This window comes from Oryzias latipes, chromosome 9 (assembly GCF_002234675.1).
Source record: "Oryzias latipes chromosome 9, ASM223467v1".
In the NCBI taxonomy this organism is placed as follows: domain Eukaryota; kingdom Metazoa; phylum Chordata; class Actinopteri; order Beloniformes; family Adrianichthyidae; genus Oryzias; species Oryzias latipes.
This window is the reverse complement of record NC_019867.2, coordinates 27,812,513-27,833,187: the sequence shown is the minus strand read 5'-3', so window position 1 is coordinate 27,833,187 and position 20,675 is coordinate 27,812,513. Positions and strand designations below refer to the sequence as shown.

At 39.3% G+C, this 20,675-nt stretch overlaps 1 protein-coding gene across 3 annotated transcripts in view; it reads left to right on the top strand.

Moving 5' to 3' along the window:
• nr6a1 (nuclear receptor subfamily 6 group A member 1) overlaps window positions 1-20,675 on the top strand; it is a 119,017-nt gene that overhangs the window by 87,446 nt on the left and 10,896 nt on the right. For 2 of the 3 annotated variants that reach the window (XM_023958750.1, XM_023958751.1), the window contains 3 exons: window positions 16,713-16,943; window positions 19,024-19,079; window positions 19,774-19,934. In XM_023958750.1, the coding sequence (XP_023814518.1) occupies window positions 16,713-16,943; window positions 19,024-19,079; window positions 19,774-19,934 (448 nt within the window). Of the gene's footprint in view, window positions 1-14,887; window positions 14,894-16,420; window positions 16,424-16,712; window positions 16,944-19,023; window positions 19,080-19,773; window positions 19,935-20,675 lie in introns of those variants that run through there. The other variant, XM_023958752.1, reaches the window with a different exon arrangement.

The following is a 20,675-nucleotide window of genomic DNA, read 5'->3' as shown; positions in this document are numbered from 1 at the left end:
TTTCAAAGGATCACACCCTCCAGAGTTGGCTGTGAATGAGAGGGGGGTGGATCACAAATACATCTCGTATCTCTAATGGTTTCACTTCTGGGTAAATCTGAGAGGGTTCATTTTTATTACAACAGAAGAAATTCTGGGTTTTGTTGTTTTTTTTTTTTTTTTGTTTAGAAAAAAACAAATGTTGAAAATTGTCTTTACAGTGTGAAGGATCACTCGCTGCTGTGCTTTTGTCTTTGTATTTTGGTTGATTGATCTTCATGCTCCAAAAAGATAAGCATTTCAAGATTGACCTGAAGATCAGGGGGTGTTGTAGCTCTTTCCAGTGCCCCTTGTCTTCCAGCGCTTTGTGGGTGTGTATGTTTTAAAAACAATTGAGCTGGTAGGTGTGTCGCTCAGGGTCTTTTCTTCATTTTTTGGTATTTATTTTGTAACCCCTTTGAATGGTTGGTAATAGTGGCCAGTTTATTTTGCCCTTTTTTTTAGTTTTTTTTAGCTGTTGACTCGTATTGCATAAAGACCGTGTTATCCCCCGTTGTATTTCTTCAAAAGGCTTGTTTTTGCCAGATTTCACAGTACTGTCCATCCACCACACCATCCAGTTGCTCCTCCTTTCCTCCCTCTGTCCCCTTGTATTGCAGGAATTTGGAATGTGATCCCTGCACCCTCTTAGGATTTACCAAACCACATGGCAAAGCAAAGTGATCCCCGCGTCACGCAGGACCCGAATGTCCTCATTTAATTGTTTCTGCATCTTCTGCAACATAAACCGCAAAACCTGTAGAGCACTTTCAGCCGGCGTGTCCTTCATTTTAAGGGTTTTCCTTGAGGTGACATGTGAAAGAAGCATGTTACTGTATGCGTCCCCTCCCCCCTGTGCTAATCCCTCAGGCAGCAGCCTTGTTTGTTTGTGCTCCATCTGAAGGGGTTAACTCCATACAATTACTGCTGCACATCACTGTGGCTTTTCAGTTCAAATGGGCTTTATTAATCCCAGAAGGAAGATAACGTTTGTGCCTGTCAATAGCAAGCTACCTATAGCCGCATAGTTTTATTTTTTTAAAGTGAGAAGATAGGTTTTAAGCCAACGCCAGCCTTCAGAGACCGTGTGAGTGACTGTTTATGAGGATGCAGATTGGAGGGGTACAAATCAATGAGTGAACATCAATGGCTGCAGTGGGGGGAGGTCACGGAGCCCTGTGACTCTGTAATGCTGGCCTATAAATAGCCAGTGGCAGAAGTGGCTCGTAGCTGCTTTGCACGCCGGCCTTTTCCCCTGATTTCACTGAAACATCCATCTCCGCCAGCGCCGTCCACGTCAAACCAAACCATCAGGTCCATCATGTTGCAGATCTTGGTCTCTCAGAGGTGTGTTATTTCAGCTCCACCCTTCCCCCAGCACAAACAAGCAGTCACACTGTCACAGGGCTGAGCTATGGATGCTTGGCTTCACGTCTGTTTCTGCACAGGAAACCATTGGCTTCACACGAGATGATCTACGGATGAAAAACATTTATCATTGAGACTGTTTTGGATTTTTTTTCTTGGTTGAGGTTGAGCTTCAGTGTTCCTCTCTGGACCTCTTTTCTCTAAGGAGATTTATTTATAAGCCAACAGATATAACTGTCTTTGAAAAAAGGTTTCATACATAAAAAAGGGCGTGCAGACTAAAAATGGGATATTTTTCAACACATTTGAGTAAAAATAAAAAAAAATCCATTCAACTGGGAACCCATAGACAAATTTACAACATGTCATGTTCCTTTTTTCTTGCATAAACCCAACTTTGCAAAAGTTTTTATTTGTGTAAATATTTTCTGAGATTTATTGAGAGCCGGTTTAGCCCGTGCTGGTTTGCAGCGCCTTCCGTCCGTGAAACCCGGGTTCGACTCCAGGCTGCTCCCTATTCCCTTCTCTACCTCTGTGCCGGTCCCAAGCCCGGTTTGAGAAGGTTGCGTCAGGAAGGGCATCCGGCGTAAAACATTGCCAAATTTACCATGCGACTTGTTCGCTGTGGCGACCCCTGATGGGAGAAGCCGAAAGTGGAAGATTTTCTGAGATTTATTGAGTTTAGGATTTTTTCTATTATTTGATTTAATCCTTTTGTAACATTAAAAGACAAATCTAGAAATTTCTTTCACAGAATAAGCACTAACAATTATCTTGCATTACACCCGTTTAGTTCGATGGCTTTTGAAGCTGTTTAAAATGTAAAGAGCTATTGTTATATCTATAATAAAGCAGTAAATACAGATAAAAAAAGCGGAGACATCTAACCTGTCACCTATAGTCCAGATTCTCAGCAGGTCTGTAACTGTGTAGCCCTGCATGAACTAAACGTCTCTTTTTCTGTGTATTCTGAGCTCAACCTGCAACTGCATGCACGTCACTTTGAAGATTAGCATCACAGTGTGGGCTGCCAGGAATGCTATATTCCACTCCCACAAGGCCTTCACATGCCTTTTACTTATGTGAATGCACTGATGTGTGCTCACGAACATACCAGTCCTAGCTGGGGTTGGTGCTGGGGGGTTGCGGTCTTTTTAGCCCCCAAGGTAAGAGAGATAAGTTTCAGTGAAGAGGAGATATGAGGAGGATTAAAAAGGGGAAAACAGAGGAGGGAAGGAGGGAGGGTCCCGTCAGCGGAAAAGTACAGCAGATCCATGCAACCCCCGCTCTCCGTTTCAGCGGAGGGTGATTGTGATGGAAAGCTGGAAACAAAACCTGAGGTGAAACTGGCAGCCAATCAGAAAGCTGCTTTACACTATGCCTCAGCCTTTGTGCGTGAAGGGTGTGGAAACCAGGAAGATGCATCTGTTCTCAGCAAGACGTGTTACAAATAGCCTTAAATGAGCTTGAACACCTTTGTGATCTAAGGCAGCCTTAGGTAACCCATGTGTCCATACTTTTCCCTATAATGCTTTATAATCAGCTTGTGTGCCTTTTTCCCAGTGATACTGGGAGCAGTGGGGGACCTCAAACGTTTTTTGTCATTGATCGGAGCTTGACATGCTTAACTTGCTTTTCATGGTTTGTGTTAAAGTTGGGAATGAAACCCAGTCTGACCCCTTGAAGACAATGCCTGCTTTAATGAGCCTTGGGGGGTGTGGAGTGACTTTGTGCGTGTGTTGTGGGGTGACATAAGCTCTTTTCACACTACCCATTCAAGGCAGGACTGATGTCACTTAATTGCACATTGGCATCCTGTTTGCAAGTACAAAAGTGAAATGGAAATGCAGATGTGAAATGGGAGGTTCAAGATGCCTCCAGTTTGACAACTAATCTAATTAGAGGTTTAGCATCTAATTGGCCTTTTACTGTATGTTTTCTGTCGAAGATACTGCAAAACTATTCGTACCAAGGAGCAAATAACTGCTGTTCAGTCTTGTTATGAATGACAAATACTGCACTAAAACTGAAACATGTTTCAATAAATTATTATTAAATGTTGATTGCATCCATCACCCTAATGTTTACATTTTGTGTCCAAGATTTTCATTGTGGGCCTATAAAAGACATTTTTCCACACTTGGTATATTTAATGGGGTCAAAGGCACAGAATACTACACAGAAGACTCTTTCTAGACCTAATGCAAAAGTGAGAGACTTATACTTATTCTAGCTTTTTTATGGTTAGGTTGTTTCAATTTGACCTAAAAATAATAATTTTGCGTTTGCATGTTCATTTATTTTTTTATTCCATGTAATTTGTTTGCATTTTCTTGACACATTTTAATATTCAACACCTAAATGAATGCAACATACAGTTTAAAATGTTCTGTTTTTTATTAAGTAAAACATCCTGTATGAAAAGCAATTTATCCCTTTCTTTTTACATTTATGTAAAAACTCTGTTTTATCTTATCTTTGGTAAGAAAAGTTTATTTTCACGTCAAAGTGATTACGTCGGACAGTCACAAAGTTTGATACAGAGGAAACATAAAAAAGCAGTGAAGTCAACATCCAAAGAACTACAGGCATTGTTAGTCTTCAAGACTCACATTCAAATGTTTTCAAGATTAAACTTCAAAATCTAATTTTTAACTTCTAAATTTATGTCTGGATTGAATTGAAATGGGAAAACTTAAAGAAAACTCCAAACAACTCTAGGTTTACAAATAAGGATATTTGCATTTAATTTCAGAACAGCTTTAGACTTGTGTCAAAAATATTCGTTAGCATGAAAGTTCTATTAAACCCTGAGTCCAGCTTAGGCAAATGACCAGTGATGTATCCTGAATTCATTAGGTGTTTTGGGTCCTTGAACTTCCTTGATGGATATTCTGTTGTGGACTTTCTTTACTTGGTGGGGTTACCTCGAGGTCGCCATCCCCTAGATTTGTCTGCCATTTCCTCATATTCCAATATCTTCATCTGGCAGGCTTCCTTAATCTAGTCTTCCCAGGTTTTCCATTTCTGCTATCCAAACCATTTCTGACCATAGTGAGATATCTGCAATGTTTTAGAGCTTGAGCTGCTTTCTTTGGTTGAACTTCAACTGCCAATCTCAAGCTTTTGCCAACAGCCTTGTTTGACTCAGGCACTGATGGGGCTTCTCCCCAGCTGGCCTTTACGATGAGATTCAGTAGTTGGTTATATGGCCAGTAGTAATGGCGGTCTGCTAGAACGGACTAGGAGGTACATAACAAAACTGTGGGGTGGGTTGATGCTCAGATAATGGGGAAACCATTTGCCGGTCAGTTGGCTGTTCAAATCCCAGACTTAACAATAAGTCCACCATTAGCATCCTCGCAACTTTGCCACAGTTTTTGCTAGTCTGTCTTCTTTTGAAAAAATTCGATCCTAAGAGGCCTAAACATATTTCTGAGTAGTTTAATTAACCAAAGGTGCTTAAAGATTCCACTTTTTGTCCTGACATGGCTGACAGTTTTTGAGTTCCAAGAAAATTCACAGCTAAATATTGTGTTCGTCAATGGTCTCACTGCACTACCCTATCAGTATCACGAAACAAAAGCAAACATCAAAAAGTCTGTTACTACAGTTTCAGGTCTGACTCCTCCCCCATGAGGACATATAAACCAGCTCTTTTACCAGCTATTTCAGAATTGACAAAGCCTTTTGGATAGGCGGGGGAACGTCTTCTAACTTTAAAAACTAAGTCCAGATGACATCCCCTAAACATACTACTATGATGGAATCAACCTGGATGAATGAGAGTCTTCATAGACGTACAGTTTGTAAATATTTTTCATGAAAGTGAAGGTGGGAACAGTTTTCTTTTCCATGTCACATTTGCATTAAAGCTCAAACAAAAGTTGATGATTGACAAGAAATTTCTAACCAATGTGTGAAAATGACAATTATGTAGATGCAGTGATGTGTGTGAGTTTAAAGTTACAAATAATTGGGAGGAAAAAAGCAATTGCTTTACATTGTTTATGTCCCCCTACAGCCTTTAGATGTATGTTCTTGAACTATATTCCAGCTTTTATTGCAGCTTTTATGTAAATTTGCCGCATCTTCAGACTCTGCAATATCCTGTATTGACAGAATTTCAGTTTAACCCATGAGAGCCAAGACCAAATTTTCCGTAAAAATAAAATCATGTGACACACACCACTGAAGAGAAGACAGAGGTTAGAAATGGAAACAATTATGTGGAGTTACATTAGATGGAAGTAAATCCCATTTTTTGGTATTGAATTTTAAACATGGTCTACACAGCTTCTTCTGATACTTTTTCAGTTACAAATCAAAATCAGGGATACTCAACTAATATTTGAAGGAAATTTCTGCAGAGTTCAAAGAAACGACCAAAGCTTTTGCAAGAGCAACATTTTTGACATCAATGTATTTATGGACAAATATGATAATCAATCCGTCTTTAAACACATTTAGAGACCCGCTTGGCTCTCATAATGGAGAACATGTATAAAGAAAATTAGGATTAAGACTGCGTTTCTGAGTATTTCTTTATTCAAATTGTGATGGATCAGGAGCAGATAAAAAAAACCCAAGCTTTGAAAGAGCTCAGGTTTGTGATGCAGACATTGAATTGCCAAAGTCTCCATTCTGATGCATCCACTTGCAGACAAATACATCCATTAGCATCTCTTCTTGCTTCCTCATCCAAACTGGTATCTGGTTGAAAACTGTACAGCTGTATGGCTTCGATGTTGTTTTTGTTGCACCGCTAGTGTCAGGTTGGGGTTGTGAGGGGCTGTAAGCTAGCGGGAAAGTGTTAACAAACGGATGACAAAATTATGTCCTAAAAAATGACACAGGCTTTTTGATTTTGACTAAAAACTACTGGGAAAGCCTTTTACAATAGGTAAGAAATAAGTTGGAGTAAGACTTCAAAAGATTCTTTATTAAACTGTTTAAAACCGCGTTTTTATTCTGCAATAGTAGCAGTTTAGACTTCAGCCACAAGATCTACTGTTAGAAAAGGAAAAGTGATTGAGTAAAAGGTTACTGCATTTATTTTTTTGAAGATTTCATTTTTTATTTTAAAAATGTTGGGCCGCATATGCATAACCTCTTTCCAGTGTTTTCTTACCCTATAATATACTAAATGAAGGATGTTAATACAAATTCAGAAATCCAAAACCTGTTTTGAAAAAACTGTCTAATCAAGTTACATTTTCCTTTACCTAGAAAATAAAAGAATATTCCTCCAATTCATTAACCAGTTTTTGTTTGTTTCAAAGTTATATTAATGAAAATGTGTTTAAACTGTTTTTATGATAAAACATACAGTATTTTCGCCGGGGTTAGCGACCAGAATCATCCGCGAAAATGCAGAAACAGCGAATATTGAAACAAGAAAACGCAGAAATATTTATTATATTGTTTTATGATCTGTGCCATATATTTCAAGCTTATTATTACAGATAAAAACTCTAAAAGTCTGCGTATCATGAACGGGTCACAACATTTTATCGCCGGAAAGCACGGCAGAATACAGCAGCATTGATTTGAACAGAAAGCACAAAATAGTTGAGTAAAGTCAGCAAGAAATTCCGATTTCCAGGTTCTATAGCTCTTTTAATAAACGTTAAAAACTGACAGCAATTGTCTCTGTTTTGTCTGAACACAAACAGCCTACAAAAGCATGAAAAAATGGTTGAGGTTTTGTTTCCTTTAATGAGAATGGTTCTTTCAGTGCTGCCGACAGAGAAACCGTCTACAAAGTGTAGGATCTGGGAAAGACTAAACGGCCCATCTCTAGTGCTCGTTGATGTTATGTCATTGATGGATCTTAATTGTGTCCTTGTTGTTTTAACATCTTGCTGTGACATCACAGGTTTCATAAGTTGGTGTATATTACCTGGCACATTGAAAGTGCTGTTTCCAAATAAAAAAATTGTAATTAAACAAAAACTGTAAGGATCTGTAATCCATGCCATGTGACAGGTTTTGTCTTTGCAGGCTTTATCTTTCCCTAGTTTCCTCCACTGATTGTGGGATTGAATCCGGTTTTCTGGTTTATGTGACATTTAGGAAACCAGGACATGACTGGCTGTAACCCGGAGACTAGGAAACATCTAAACACACCCACCTCCGTTCACAGTCGTCTTATTGTACCATAATAATTTGCCTCCACAATGATGTCAACAAAACCTTTTAAACATACTTTCTAACTTTTTGTTTTGTATATAAACTTTCGATTAGTGGTGTAGACACAACTTAGTTAAGCAACAGTCTACCAATCTGTTTACTTAGAGGTTTAAACCCCAGGCTTGACAGTTAACGTGTCCTTGGGCAAGACGCTTGAAGACGCACACGGATGACACTGACGTTTTTGGTGTTTTTAACATGTTCTTGTGCCATTTTTCCGATGACGGACTACATACAAAAAGAAGATTAAGTTAACAATTACATTCCTGAGGATTGCCTTATTCAATCGTTGTGACTTAAAAATTATATTTAAAAAAAGAAAATATTTGTTACAAGGAAAATACAGTGGGCTCTCTTCTCCACTCCATTCCGATTCATCCACTTGAAGACAAACGGATCCATGTACGTCTTTGATTTCCTCGTCTGAGCTGGCAACTTACTGAAAAGTGTATGGCTGGATAGCTTAAAGATTCCTCGCACTTCTTGTTGCATCAGCAATGTTTGCTTACGGTGTGAGGGGTTGTAAGCTAGCAAGAGAGTGTGTAAACTGAGATCTCTGTTATGGGTGATGGTAAGGGCGACGTTTAACGCCTCGTGACTAAACAAAGGGCACCAATGAGAGTGTGCACACCAACGCGAAAAAACGCCACGCGACAAAGCAGCAAAAAACAAACAAACCTTGGGTTCCTTTTTTTTTTTTTTTTCTACGCGTCGCGTCGAAATCTATTCGACCAATGAGAACGGCGCTTTTGCACACGTGTCTGGAGCCTCTGAAGTTACAGTAAAACACAACTTGGGGGCGCTCAAACACAAAACTGCCTTGCTGAGCACACATACCAGCGAAGAAGATAGACGCCGAGTTGCATCTACACTGCCGCGAAGAAATAATGACGGACATTCTAAAATATCCCCGAACCAAGCACCAGTTGGAGCAACTGGTGCTTGAAATATTCATGTTTTCTTTGTATGATTCTGACAAGCGCGTAAATACTTGCTCTCTTCTTCTGAGTGAAAAGTGACTTTAAGAAGCGTAAAGTTGCGCAGCGCCACCTTGTGTACAGGAGTATTTCTGTTTACATTAAGCGCCATCTAATGTCAGGGAATGAAATTGCATGTTCGCTCGGCTCATCGTCAGCGAAAATCGCCTGGGTGTGAACACAAAAGACGTGGCGAAAAACGCTGGCGTATAAAGCCTGGCGAATATTCGTCCCGGTGTGTACGGGCCTTTAGACTTGCAGGCACCAGTGTGGAGGCAGCTAGTCTGAGGCGGTGTAGGGACATTTCCTTTACATGACTGCATCAGAGTTAAATATGCAGCGGGAAAAGCCCTTAAGAAAGGAAATCCAGATGCAGGTATCCTGAATATGTAATTATCTACAGGAGGAGGAGTCATGGGTAGTGACACAATGAGATCAAGTGTCTAGAGGTGTGAATCAGTCTGTTTATATGGTGGCCATGCACTTGAAAGACGGAGGTGATAGATTTAGCAAATAAGCTTGAGTAGGGCCTGCTAATAGTTATTGTGCTGGTAGCTCAGTAAAGGAAGTCAGGCTTTTCACATGGGGTGGCCACTAAGAATAGAAGGCATGTGCTCTCTAAATGAGAGCACGGATAGACAAATGGCTGCCGGAGAAGGCAAGGACACGTGCATTTATTTGATGTGCCATGTGTTTAATGATGTCAGGTTAATATACTCAGCTCAAAGTAAACATAGTCTTTTTAAAGAGAAAAAAAGTGGGAAAGTTTGCCCTTTTTTATGATGTGATATTTCTGCCACCAGATTGGGAACAAAAGTCCCAGTTTTGAGATCAAAATGTCCTAAATTGCAAAACAAAACTTTCAAATAAAAATATTAAATGTTTGGTTTCAAAATCTTTTTCTTTACTTTCAAAATACACTTTTGCGTTTGCAATACAAAGGTTTTCTAATGCGTTGTCTCTCATCTCGCTTTCTCCTACCTTTGATTTTGCGTTCATAAGTTTCAGTTTAGTGTGACACATGTGCCACCAAACAGCATGCTGATTGGTCTAGGTTCTGTCCACCCTGACTGGGTGTCTTCCTCCAAATACAAATTTATTGAGACGGTTGTTTGTACGTAGCAGAAACCGGCTCTGTGGCGACTGACTATTGTTTTACACACGCAGAAAATAAAATTACAGACAAGGTTTATTGATGCTTATATTATATTTAAAAAATACCAGTTTTACAAGGGTTGTCTCATTTTATTTTACTTTGTTTATCCATCACACCTTAAAAGTCTGACGCGGCTAAAATTTGCATCCGGTTGTTGGCATCCATTGACGTTAAAGGAAAAATCTTCATTATAAAGTCTAGGTTTAGGCCATTAGACTTGTTTAAACCATTAAACTAGCCCCCCGTTTTTATGTTGTTGTTGTGTTGTATACATATGTATGTGTCTATATCCATCTGTTTTAATCAATCAATTCTGAGCATATTGTTAAAATATCCTTTTATATTATGCTTAAAGGAGGAGCAAAGCCCTTCCATCTTCTGCGTTAGGATTTACACTCTGTCCCATAGACGGTTCTCAAATAGGAAGTTGGATGCATGATATAGCGAATTTATGAAGGGGGTAGGCCCCACCCTGATGAGCGTCTGAAAGTTTTTTTAATTAGATTTTAACACACATAAAGCGCCATGCAAAATAAAAATGCATTACACCGGGGGGGGGGCGCTGTTTTCCAATTTCATTTGAATCAACATAGGTTGATTGGGGATTCAAAATTGTCCTTTAGGTGTGATTGTCTGTGTCCCGGAATGGACTGGGAAACTGTGGACCCTGCCTTTGATTTTCAGGTGCTGGCTAGACCCCAACATCCCGATGACCCCTAACAGAAAATGAATGGAGGGGTGACGTGAGGCCAGCTGTCGTTTGAACTCCAGGCATTTAGTAGCTGTGGCAAACATCCTTACATCCACAGCCAGGGAGGCTGTGTGTATGCTTTTGTTTCCTGCACACATGCACTTCATTTTCCTGACAAAGGCGATCCAGAAGCGGGCTGCTGCCAAGTTAAAATAGCTTTTTCATTGTTTTCCCGCTCTAGCATGTTGACAGCATTCAGTGTGGTATTTATGTACTCAACAGACAATATTGCACATCCTGCTGCTGGATTTCCCTCAGTCGTGGTCAATTGTCTTCATTCCATTTTTATTTCTAGCCCCTGGTCTTGTCACATGTTTCTATACATTCAGGAAAAAATTTACGGTAATCCACTTTGTTTTTATTTCTTTTTAATTGGTACTCCAGATGTCTCCCCAGTCTTTGAACATATGTCCTGTTTCCAGTTATTTGTAGAAATGTCGATTTTATTTGAATTCTTGGATAACTTGAAAAATCTTGTCATTGACTGAAATACTCGTAAGACACTAAGTCCTCTTTTGAAACCTTTCTTTAAATATAAGGGCTAATTATTCTTTTTGTTTAAGTTTGCACAATGTTGAAGTCTAACCTTAAAAAACTGAAGATGACATGTTAATTCTAGGCATGTCAATGACCTGGCCTATTAAATAAAATTTTAGGGGGTGGGTGGTGTGAAAGAAGTTGGGGGGGGGGGGGGGTGTAGGCATGGGGAGGGGGGCCCTATTTTAAATTTTTGTGCTTGTTTATTTTAATTTACGTGCTTGTTTTAAATTATTTATTTTGTTTTGTTTTAATTTAAAGCACTTTGTGTTGTGCTTTTATATACAAAAGTTCATTATAAATAAAATTTGATTTGATTTGATAAACCCCGAAATTTCGGTTTCTAAGTGGTTTCTAAGGAAGTAATGTACTCAACAAACATGATAAAAAATCTTTAAACCAGTAAAAGAACAACATTTACAGTCTGTAGATCCTGTAAGTGACTTGAGAGCAGCGTCATGTTACACATCGTGTTATCAATACAGTACTGTGTAACCCATGGGTCAGGTGAGTGTATACAATAGAAAGTAGCACTCAACGACCTTTAAGGTAGTTTAAGTTCAAAGCAATACATTGAGCACTCTTTGATGTGTGCCAATCCTGGACAGTCAGAAAAACACAACTGACTAAATTTAAAGGATATACAACTCTAAAATCAAAAATGTATATGAAATGATACTGATGTCATGACATAGTATAAAATAGACCATGTGTTGTCTTGAATCACATGCATTTGTTCATTATGAAAAGCATCCTGCTTGAAACAAATCTCTTTGAATTTAGGACTAGTAATATTTTATTCGTGTTCAGTTTTGCGCTAAGAATCAAAAATACAGGATTGAAGATTTAAGGAGCTTTTAATGGTATTTTACAATGAGAAAATATTAAGTGGCAGTTTTACTAACTACTAGCTACTGTGCAGTTGAAACAAAATTTAAATGAGTTGTCAGAATCACACTACTAAGTGGATGTAACCATGAAATCAACAATTAAGCACAATGTGCTTGATGGATATTTATTTTACATTTTATCATTTTACACCCCTGTTTTAAATATTTTACACATTTGTAGTTTAGTTATATTTGTTCTCAATGTCAATCCAATCCCCACAGGTCGTCTAACGTCTAAACTGTCCTTCTTCTCTGCTAATATAAACTCCCTAATTTGTGGAATTGCCGTTTTTTCTCCTAAAAATCGATTAATCGATCTGAATTCAATCATAACAAATTAATAATCAATCAATAAAAACAGAGATATGTTATGCCTTTCCTTTTCCAGTGACCTAACATAACAGCAGCAAAAGCCAAAGTCCACTAGCTTGATGCTAACGTATAGTTGAATTTCCCATAGGACGGCTAATGCTAATGATCGTTCAATCTAATCATACAATACTGACTAAATGAATAGCTTTTATACGTGCAGGCATGAATTTTTCTAACTTTTTTTTCCTAAAAGTAACCATTTGTGGTAAAGCACAGTTTTTTTACTCAATCTTCTGCAATAAATTGCAATGCTATAGCGTGATCTCCGCCTAGTGGCCAAGCTAAAACGCCCACCAGCAGAGGCAAAACATAATGATCTGCACATTTTTGTTAGAGGTTCTCCATTTGAGAAATCAGGTTATCTCATTAGTTTATTATTTCACCACCACTTACAGTATGTAAACTGTATAAGATTCACATGAATATCTTCAAAACATAAAAAAGATTGGTATTGTGTTTCTAAACATGTATAAAAGTGTAAACCGTGTAAATTCAAAATTGAATCTAATTGAATCGAGTGGATCAAAAGAATCAAAAAATCATGAATCAAATCGATCCAGGCCCTGGTGAATAGAATAGAATAGATTCTGGAAATTATTAGTGACATCCAGCTTGAGTTGTTACCCCAATAATGGTTCAGATCACACCAACTGCCATAACTTCCACCCTGTCTCCAGCGTGTCCGTCAGCGCCATGCTCACCTCACCCTTAAAACCCTTCCAGTCCAGTTTCCAATCCCACCATAAAACAGAAACAGTTCACATTAAAATGACCAATGACCACTCCTCCTTGCATTTGACTGCGGTCTGTTACCCATTTTCTTCCTCCTTTATTTAAGTGAAAACTTTGATCCAATCTTTCACTCCCTCCTGAATAAATGATCTTACATTGGTATCACTGGCATCCCTCCTTCACTAGTTTCCCTTATACCCATCAGGCTGGACTCTGATCATCCAACTCCCTCTTCTGTCACTTGAGGTGTGCCGCAGGACTCTGTCCTGGGGCCTATCCTCTTTATTATCTATATCCTTACAGTATTTTCTGCAAATTCTACATTTAGTTGAAATGCTTTGCGGATGACATCCAGCTCTATCTGTCTAGCAAACCTAATTCCATCTTCCTCTATTCAACCATTAATTTCTGCTTCACTTGTAATTAAAAACAAAGCAGTGACAAAACTGAGCTCCTGCTTATTGACACTTAATCAATAACTAAACGTTGCCCAGAGCATGAATAGAAACAGAATAGGAAGCTGTACCTGGTGGAAGTTCCTCATAGAACAATTTACCAGTCTCATGGTATAGTTCTTAACTACAAAAGTTAATTTCTAATCCCATAGTGGGCTCACTCTGGGATGCCTCATTGTCTGTACAGTATTGCTGCCCCTACAGTCTCCTGCAGGCAGCAAACCTAATCTCGCACCATTTTAATGGTAATCTGTCTTCAGGGTTTAGGGAACCTATTCAGTGTTCATTATCCGTGAGAGGCTTTATGCTGTATGACTACCCCCACCCTCCAGCTACCACCCCTCCACCCCCATCTAATTACCTTTATTTATTGCTTGAAACCTTTAAGCCCCCACTGGAAGCTGAGCTCTTAGCTCTGTCACATCTCTCTAGTGAGATACACCAGGAAAATGGGCTCTGCTGAGTATATATGATTATGCTACTGTGGTCATTTTGCTGTCTTAATATTTCACTTCACAATAAAGGCGAGTAGCATGGTCAACCATTTTGAAAAGTCACAGTAGTCCTCAAATCAGGTCCCTCCCATGAGAAAACTGCATCATGTGTTGGACCTTTAATGCGTTTCATCAATCAAACTTTATTTATAAAGCACTTTTCACATACAAGGTGTTGGGAGTCCATTCGTATATGCCTATTTATGACAAGTTCTCAAAACAGTTTGATTTGCCAACACCGTTGACCACCATGTGGAACAGATGCTTTCGGTAAACAGGAGATCCTCCGTTCAGTCATTATGCACACCTGCATCTTCCTGTTCCGGATCAATAGACCTGACACCTGGCAAGCGATGAGAGGGCAAGGTCACCTAAAAACACATTTTAAGGGTAATGTTTACAGGGTGCATTAATGACATTTTTCGGAACAGCAAATGGGAGACAGTAAATAATTTCTAATGTCCACAACTTTACCTAATAACAAACCGTGTGGAGTTTTTATATCAGGAGTTCAAGCAGCTCATTAAAGACAGAGCATCATTAACACAGAAAGCCCACATGGGTCAGTTTCAGGAAACTATTGTTCTGCTTCCACTGTTGTCTTTTCAAGCATGGAGTCTCTACAAAGGTTAGATGTCACTCGTATTTAGTTTATATGAGACTTTTTTCTAACAAAAATTGTTCCCAGTGGTATTTTAATTATGATTTTAACCAAAAACCTAAAATTCCTAAAAAGCCATTTTTCAGGTTTATCTGAAGTCTCTGTTGCCACAATTTGCATTGACTATATCTTTCATTTACGATACACAGGAGACATGGTTGATGTTGTGAGATCAGATTTCTATATTTTGAAGAGCTCTACAGAACGTCGGTAAGCAGGTCTCCATGCCTGAGCTCATGAGCTCATTCAGTCTTTTTTTACGGTGAGATTCAGCATCTACAACAGCAGCAGTTTTTGAATGATGGCCGTTTTCAGAGCTACATCCGTCTCTCTGTGACCCAGTTTGATGACTGTAGTCTGAGGAAAGAAAAAAAAATATGAACAAGAATAACGAGTTCTAGATGCGAATTAGAAAAAATCCTAAAGGGGGAGAACAATCTGATTGAATCAGGATGAAGTGGAGGAGATTATTATCTTGACTGTTTTCCACCACTTCTGGGTCTGAAACTATCCGCTGGTGCATTGTTTACAGGATAAGCTGACATCTGGAACCAGGTGAAGATTGCTGTATTGTGATCTGATTTATTCCATTTTCCCTAGAGCTATGGCTGTTAAGATCATTTCCCCAATATGGGATCAATAACATTTTAAAAAGTTCTATTTCATTTGAGTTTCATACATAAACTTCAAAACGCAGGCGTAAATTTGAACGATCGATGTTTCGGGAGTCGATGCAAATGCCTGTGACGTATTTTTGACAGTGAGTTAACGGGACAAATTTCGTATTCAAGACTAGCAAGAGTCGTGTTCAACACAGGCATGTCAAACGTAAAACTAAATGTTGTATTCACAGATTTTGCAAAGTTGTGCAGAAATGAATAATTTTGTCTTTATGAATATGTTTCTTATTGACAGTTATCTTACCACATATGACTACCTGCTCTGTTTACCACCAAGACTTTCTTCCTCCTTTCTTTTTTTCCATTCCTGGTCAAAACTCTTTTTAGAGAAATAGTTCTTCCTTATAAGCAACTAGAGGAATCTTTGGTAAAAATTATTTTTTCCGATCTACTGTATTTTAAGAGCTTCCATACTGACTCCTACTTCTTTCTTTATTTGGGAATCATCCATTTGAAGTCTTCTCTTCAATAAGGTCACTCGTGCACAGGTTTATGGCACCAGATGGAAAGATACATACTTTCTTTTTTTAAGAACAAGTCCACCTGGGTGTAGTTCATATGACTGTGGCTAGGAACATGGCTGCTCAGTCTGTTTTGGTGTTTACGAATAGATGATAAAACGTGCTATATTATGCATCAGGATATGTGCTCACATTTAAGTCCCGCCTCCAAAGCCTATTGGTTTGATGCTGTGTTGCCTTGAGCTACATAGGAGATTATAAAAGCGTTGTCAGCCTCCTCAGATTACTAATCTGGTTTAATTTATAACACTTTGCAAGACAATTATATGTAGGAAGCACTGTTGATCTCCCATGTCAGTTTTCCTAAACTAAAGTTTTAGTGTTTCTGCTGTTCAGGTAAGGAGAACAAGCAAATGCTTACCGTACTTTCTGCCCAACCTAACAAAGCTGGAACAAGTCTGTAACGGAAAATTTAGAAAACGTCTCTGCAGTTAGCAGAGTGCTTATCAGTGTGTGACAGTCAAAGAAGTGAAGAAACCGTTTTATTTTTATTTTTTTGTCTCTTCATGTTCTGATTATTACAAGCCAGCAAGTGTTGCTGCCATGTCAGTTTTATCCAGACCTTTTCCTACAAATGCAGTATTGGGATCCCTGCAGACAGTTTGGTCCGCTTCAGTGGGTGAAGAAGTAAACTAATTCCTCCTAATTACTCCTACCCTCTCCATACTCCAACATGCTTCTAAAAATCTCTATAATCTCTAAAAATCTGAAATACTTAAGAAATGCATACAATAATTTGAAATCCTGATCTGCCTCTGCCCTAACATCAATGATCCAAGTTGAGATCTTATCACATTTGGCAGAATTTTGCACACACTAAATTTTTATTTTTTTAATTTTTAATTTTTTTGAGGGAAACGTCTCTTGAGCTTTTTTCCACATCCATGTCTTTTTCCTCCCTTATGCAGATGATGCAGCTGACCAACGGACTTGCCTTATCTGTGGAGACCGAGCCACAGGCCTGCACTATGGCATCATCTCCTGCGAAGGCTGCAAAGGCTTTTTCAAGCGCAGCATCTGCAACAAGCGTGTGTACCGCTGCAACCGCGACAAGAACTGCGAGATGTCCCGCAAGCAGCGCAATCGCTGCCAGTACTGCCGCCTACTCAAATGTCTGCAGATGGGGATGAACAGGAAAGGTAAAGAAAAGGTGGAGTTGTGATGAGTGTCACAGAGTATCACTAATGTTTAATAAATCTGTTATATGGAGAATCTGTTTTTGTGCTCTAAAAAAACACAGTTATTAGTTATTCTCTTTACCAAACTCTTAAGTTAATAGTGTCTCTGCTACTTTTTCCGTTACTTGTTATTTATCCACCTGCTAAATCCCCCAAATTTGTCTTCTCAAAGGTTAAATCATATATTTGAACTTACTAACCTCAGAACTTCTGAAAAAAATGATCTAAGTTCATAGAAAATGTACATATGTTTTCTCACATTGAGACTTTCTGTAATTCATTTAATGGTCATGACCTTAGATCTTGACACACACCACCTTGAATTAAGGTAGAACCTTCTGGTTGCTCCACCTGTAAAATGTTTGTCGGTTACTATCAGGTTGACATTAAAGGGCTTTTTATGTCATGTTTGGCACAGTAACCCCCATTTTACGCTGGTCTGTCTGCAGTGTGTCTCTGCTGCGTTGCGTCCGTCTCATGACCGTCACTTTATTTACATTGACTGTTGCATCTCCCCTGGATCCCAGAGGAGTGGTTTGTCCCGTCACCCCTGTGTTGTTCGTCCTGCTCTGTTCGCTCATCCAACACTTAAAGAATCAAACCCCATGCCCTCTCCTTCCAAACAGAGTCCTTGTAAAATACATGTTTTCTGTCACATGTGATGCCATATTTTTAAACTTCCACAATGGAACTTTCGTCATCTCTGGTGATGTTATCTGCGGTCGTAACGCATGAGCACGTTGCTGTAAATATGACATAAGGTTGGACAAAGAAAAGTTTTCTTTTGAAAGTACAACAGAAGTTTTTATTTTGAAACTTGGACCTGGTTCTGGTTTCCCGGCTTTCTAGCACAAGCTTGACGTGTCAACGGACCGGAAATAGAACTCCTGGGTAAAGCTTGTGTTTCGGTACAGAGGGATAGACATGAAACGCAGACATGACAGACATGACAGAAGCCTAAACATTGATTTATGAATGTCTTCTATTTTTTGTGTCAATGTAACGCAGCAGTGACGTAACGCAATGAACCAGTGGGAATCAGCCTTAAGGCTATTCCATGGAATTGATGGGTAATCCACCTGAGTGAGGCATTTTTAATTTTTCGTTATTATATAATTATTATTTGTTATTTTACTTTATTTATTTTATTTACCAACTAATGACTCATCCGCGATGAAAATAATGTCCAGTATAAACTGAGGGAAGTGACTTTAACAAAATAAATAACAAACAAAATAGAAAAGAAGTAGTCCTCTCCTGCACTTGATTAGTCAAGTGGACCAGTGGACCGAGCGACCGTGTCTCTGAGTAGAGCAGCCGGACTTAAAGCTTTGTGTTTGAGGGGAAGGGAGGATGCTTTGTTACATATGCGCCATGTTATGGAGACTTCGGACTGCGATCAGTCCTGCAGCTCTACAGGGAACGAGCTACCGAACTCAGGAGAACCGGGTCTTCCGGTAAAAAGTGTGAGTCCGGGCAGAGCTGTCGCCAATTACATCTCTGATGCTAAAGGGTTAAACCTGCTTTATAACTTCTACCTAGGAGCTGGTCTCATATCTTGCACTGTTTACTAGTAGCAATACTATACCTGTGGTTTAAACAATACCTGCTGGAAACTTTGAGAGAGATTTTCACTAATAATTGGCACTGATACTGAAAATACATAGAAAAATAATCGTGACTGAATAAAAAAAATTGATAAGCGACAAAAGTGTCACTCAAACAGAAGGTATTTGTGCTCCATTTTTGTGGCTGGATCCACATTTGGTGTGTTCATTGATGGCCCCATGCTGCCATCTACTGGACAAAGCTGCAAGTGACCTCTCTGGTCTCAAATATTGACTGTTTGGTTTTATATGCCCTAACACTATATCACAAAATCTAAAAATCCCTTAAATGCAATGCCCACCTAACCCCCCAATAAAGACAGATATTTAAAGTAGGAAACAAGTGACCAATTTTCAGCCACTAGGGGGAGCTGTGAAGCTTCTTTTTTGTGTTTTGAAAACTTTGATTTCTTCTCTTTCTTTTAATCATATAGCAATCAGAGAAGATGGCATGCCGGGAGGAAGGAACAAAAGCATTGGGCCTGTGCAGGTAAAGACTGTGATTTACTCTCACTGTTGAAAAATCTATAGATGCTCACATGAAGCAGCCGCATTAAAAGACCAAGCTCCCTCCTGAATAACAGAGTTTGAGTGCTTCAGTGCCACTATATAGATGCTGATTTTGCCCATCGAGCTCAAATTTCATTGCTGTAAACACAAATTAGTCTGGAAATTGTGTGACAGGAAGACGAAGAGCGCCATGCCAATATTTAGGACAGGGATACTTTTCTGTTCAATTCAGCAAAACTCACAAGTGTTGGCTTCCATTTACAGATTGCCTTATTAGCAAAGCCCTTGTAGAAAGAATAGCTCTCTCTCATAAATATGGAATGAGTTGCCCGCTTCTGCTTGTGCGCTGAATTGATAGAAATAAAAGTGCATTGACCCCAGTCACAGATACACAAGGCGCTACATTTTCTTAGACGGTAGAACCTTTTGAAATCATTTTCATCTGTGTTTTCTGATGGCACTGACCTACAATAAGTGTTATTATTGGTGTGTGCTCCGCTCACGCACACACCAACCAATACCTCCTGTCTGTCTTTGTCTAGCTCCTTGCTCCATTGTGCGACTGTGTCCTTGCTTCTCCTCAGTGGAGTGAAAAGTAGTCCGTAAATGTAAATCCATTGAGTTGAGACAAATTGTGGTTGCATGAGTGTCCAATAATCCCGTGTATGATTTAGATAACGGAGGAGGAGATAGAGCGGATCATGTCAGGACAGGAGTTCAAGGAGGACGTCCCAGAGCACACTTGGGGGAACAACGGTGACAGTGACCACAGTTCTCCCAGCAATGGAGCCTCAGAAGGAAACCAACCATCACCTGCCTCCACTCTTTCATCCAAGTGAGTTGTTCATCTCATTTGCAGAGCCGTGCAGGGCCATCACTCGCACCATCACTGAGATAATGATCCAACCCTGACATTGTAACTCCTCATTCCCATCCTTCCCAGAATTTAGTTTGAGGTATTCAGCAGCCAAAGAATGTCTGGATATGCAGCTTCTCAGGTTTGGTAATGATAGTGCAGCAAGTTTTTTGTGTTTGCTATCTCTTTTTTTTTTTTTTTTTTGCCATGGAGTCAAGTTCATTGTCTATCTGCAGTCATCAAGGACAAATATTGTCTAGGTACTGGCATGACGGCATTTATTTTAGTCTCATTTTGTGTAAACATGTAGTCTATCTTAGCAGCTTTTCTGCCTGATGGCTCTTCAGAGGAATTCTTGTTCTATCAAAATAATCTTTGCTGACAAGAACAGTGTAGGTTTAATAAAACAGATTTCAGTCAGACAACTCTTGCAGAAGAACATTTATTTCACGACATCTTTAGGTTTTCACAACATCTTTAGGATGACATTCACAATTTGATTCACAACTTCGTTTTGGCATGAGGCTCCGTTCAATTCCTTGAGACAATTATTTTTCCATACACTTTCGGGTAACAACCCCCGTAACGGAGCCCACAGGTGGAAGCCGGGGAGGAGGGAGGGGCAAAGAATGAGCGCTGAAGGTAAGAGAGAATGAACAATTGTACACCTGACTTAAATAGGACGCTAAGCAGGTGGGTTAATTAACAGACCCGCCCTAG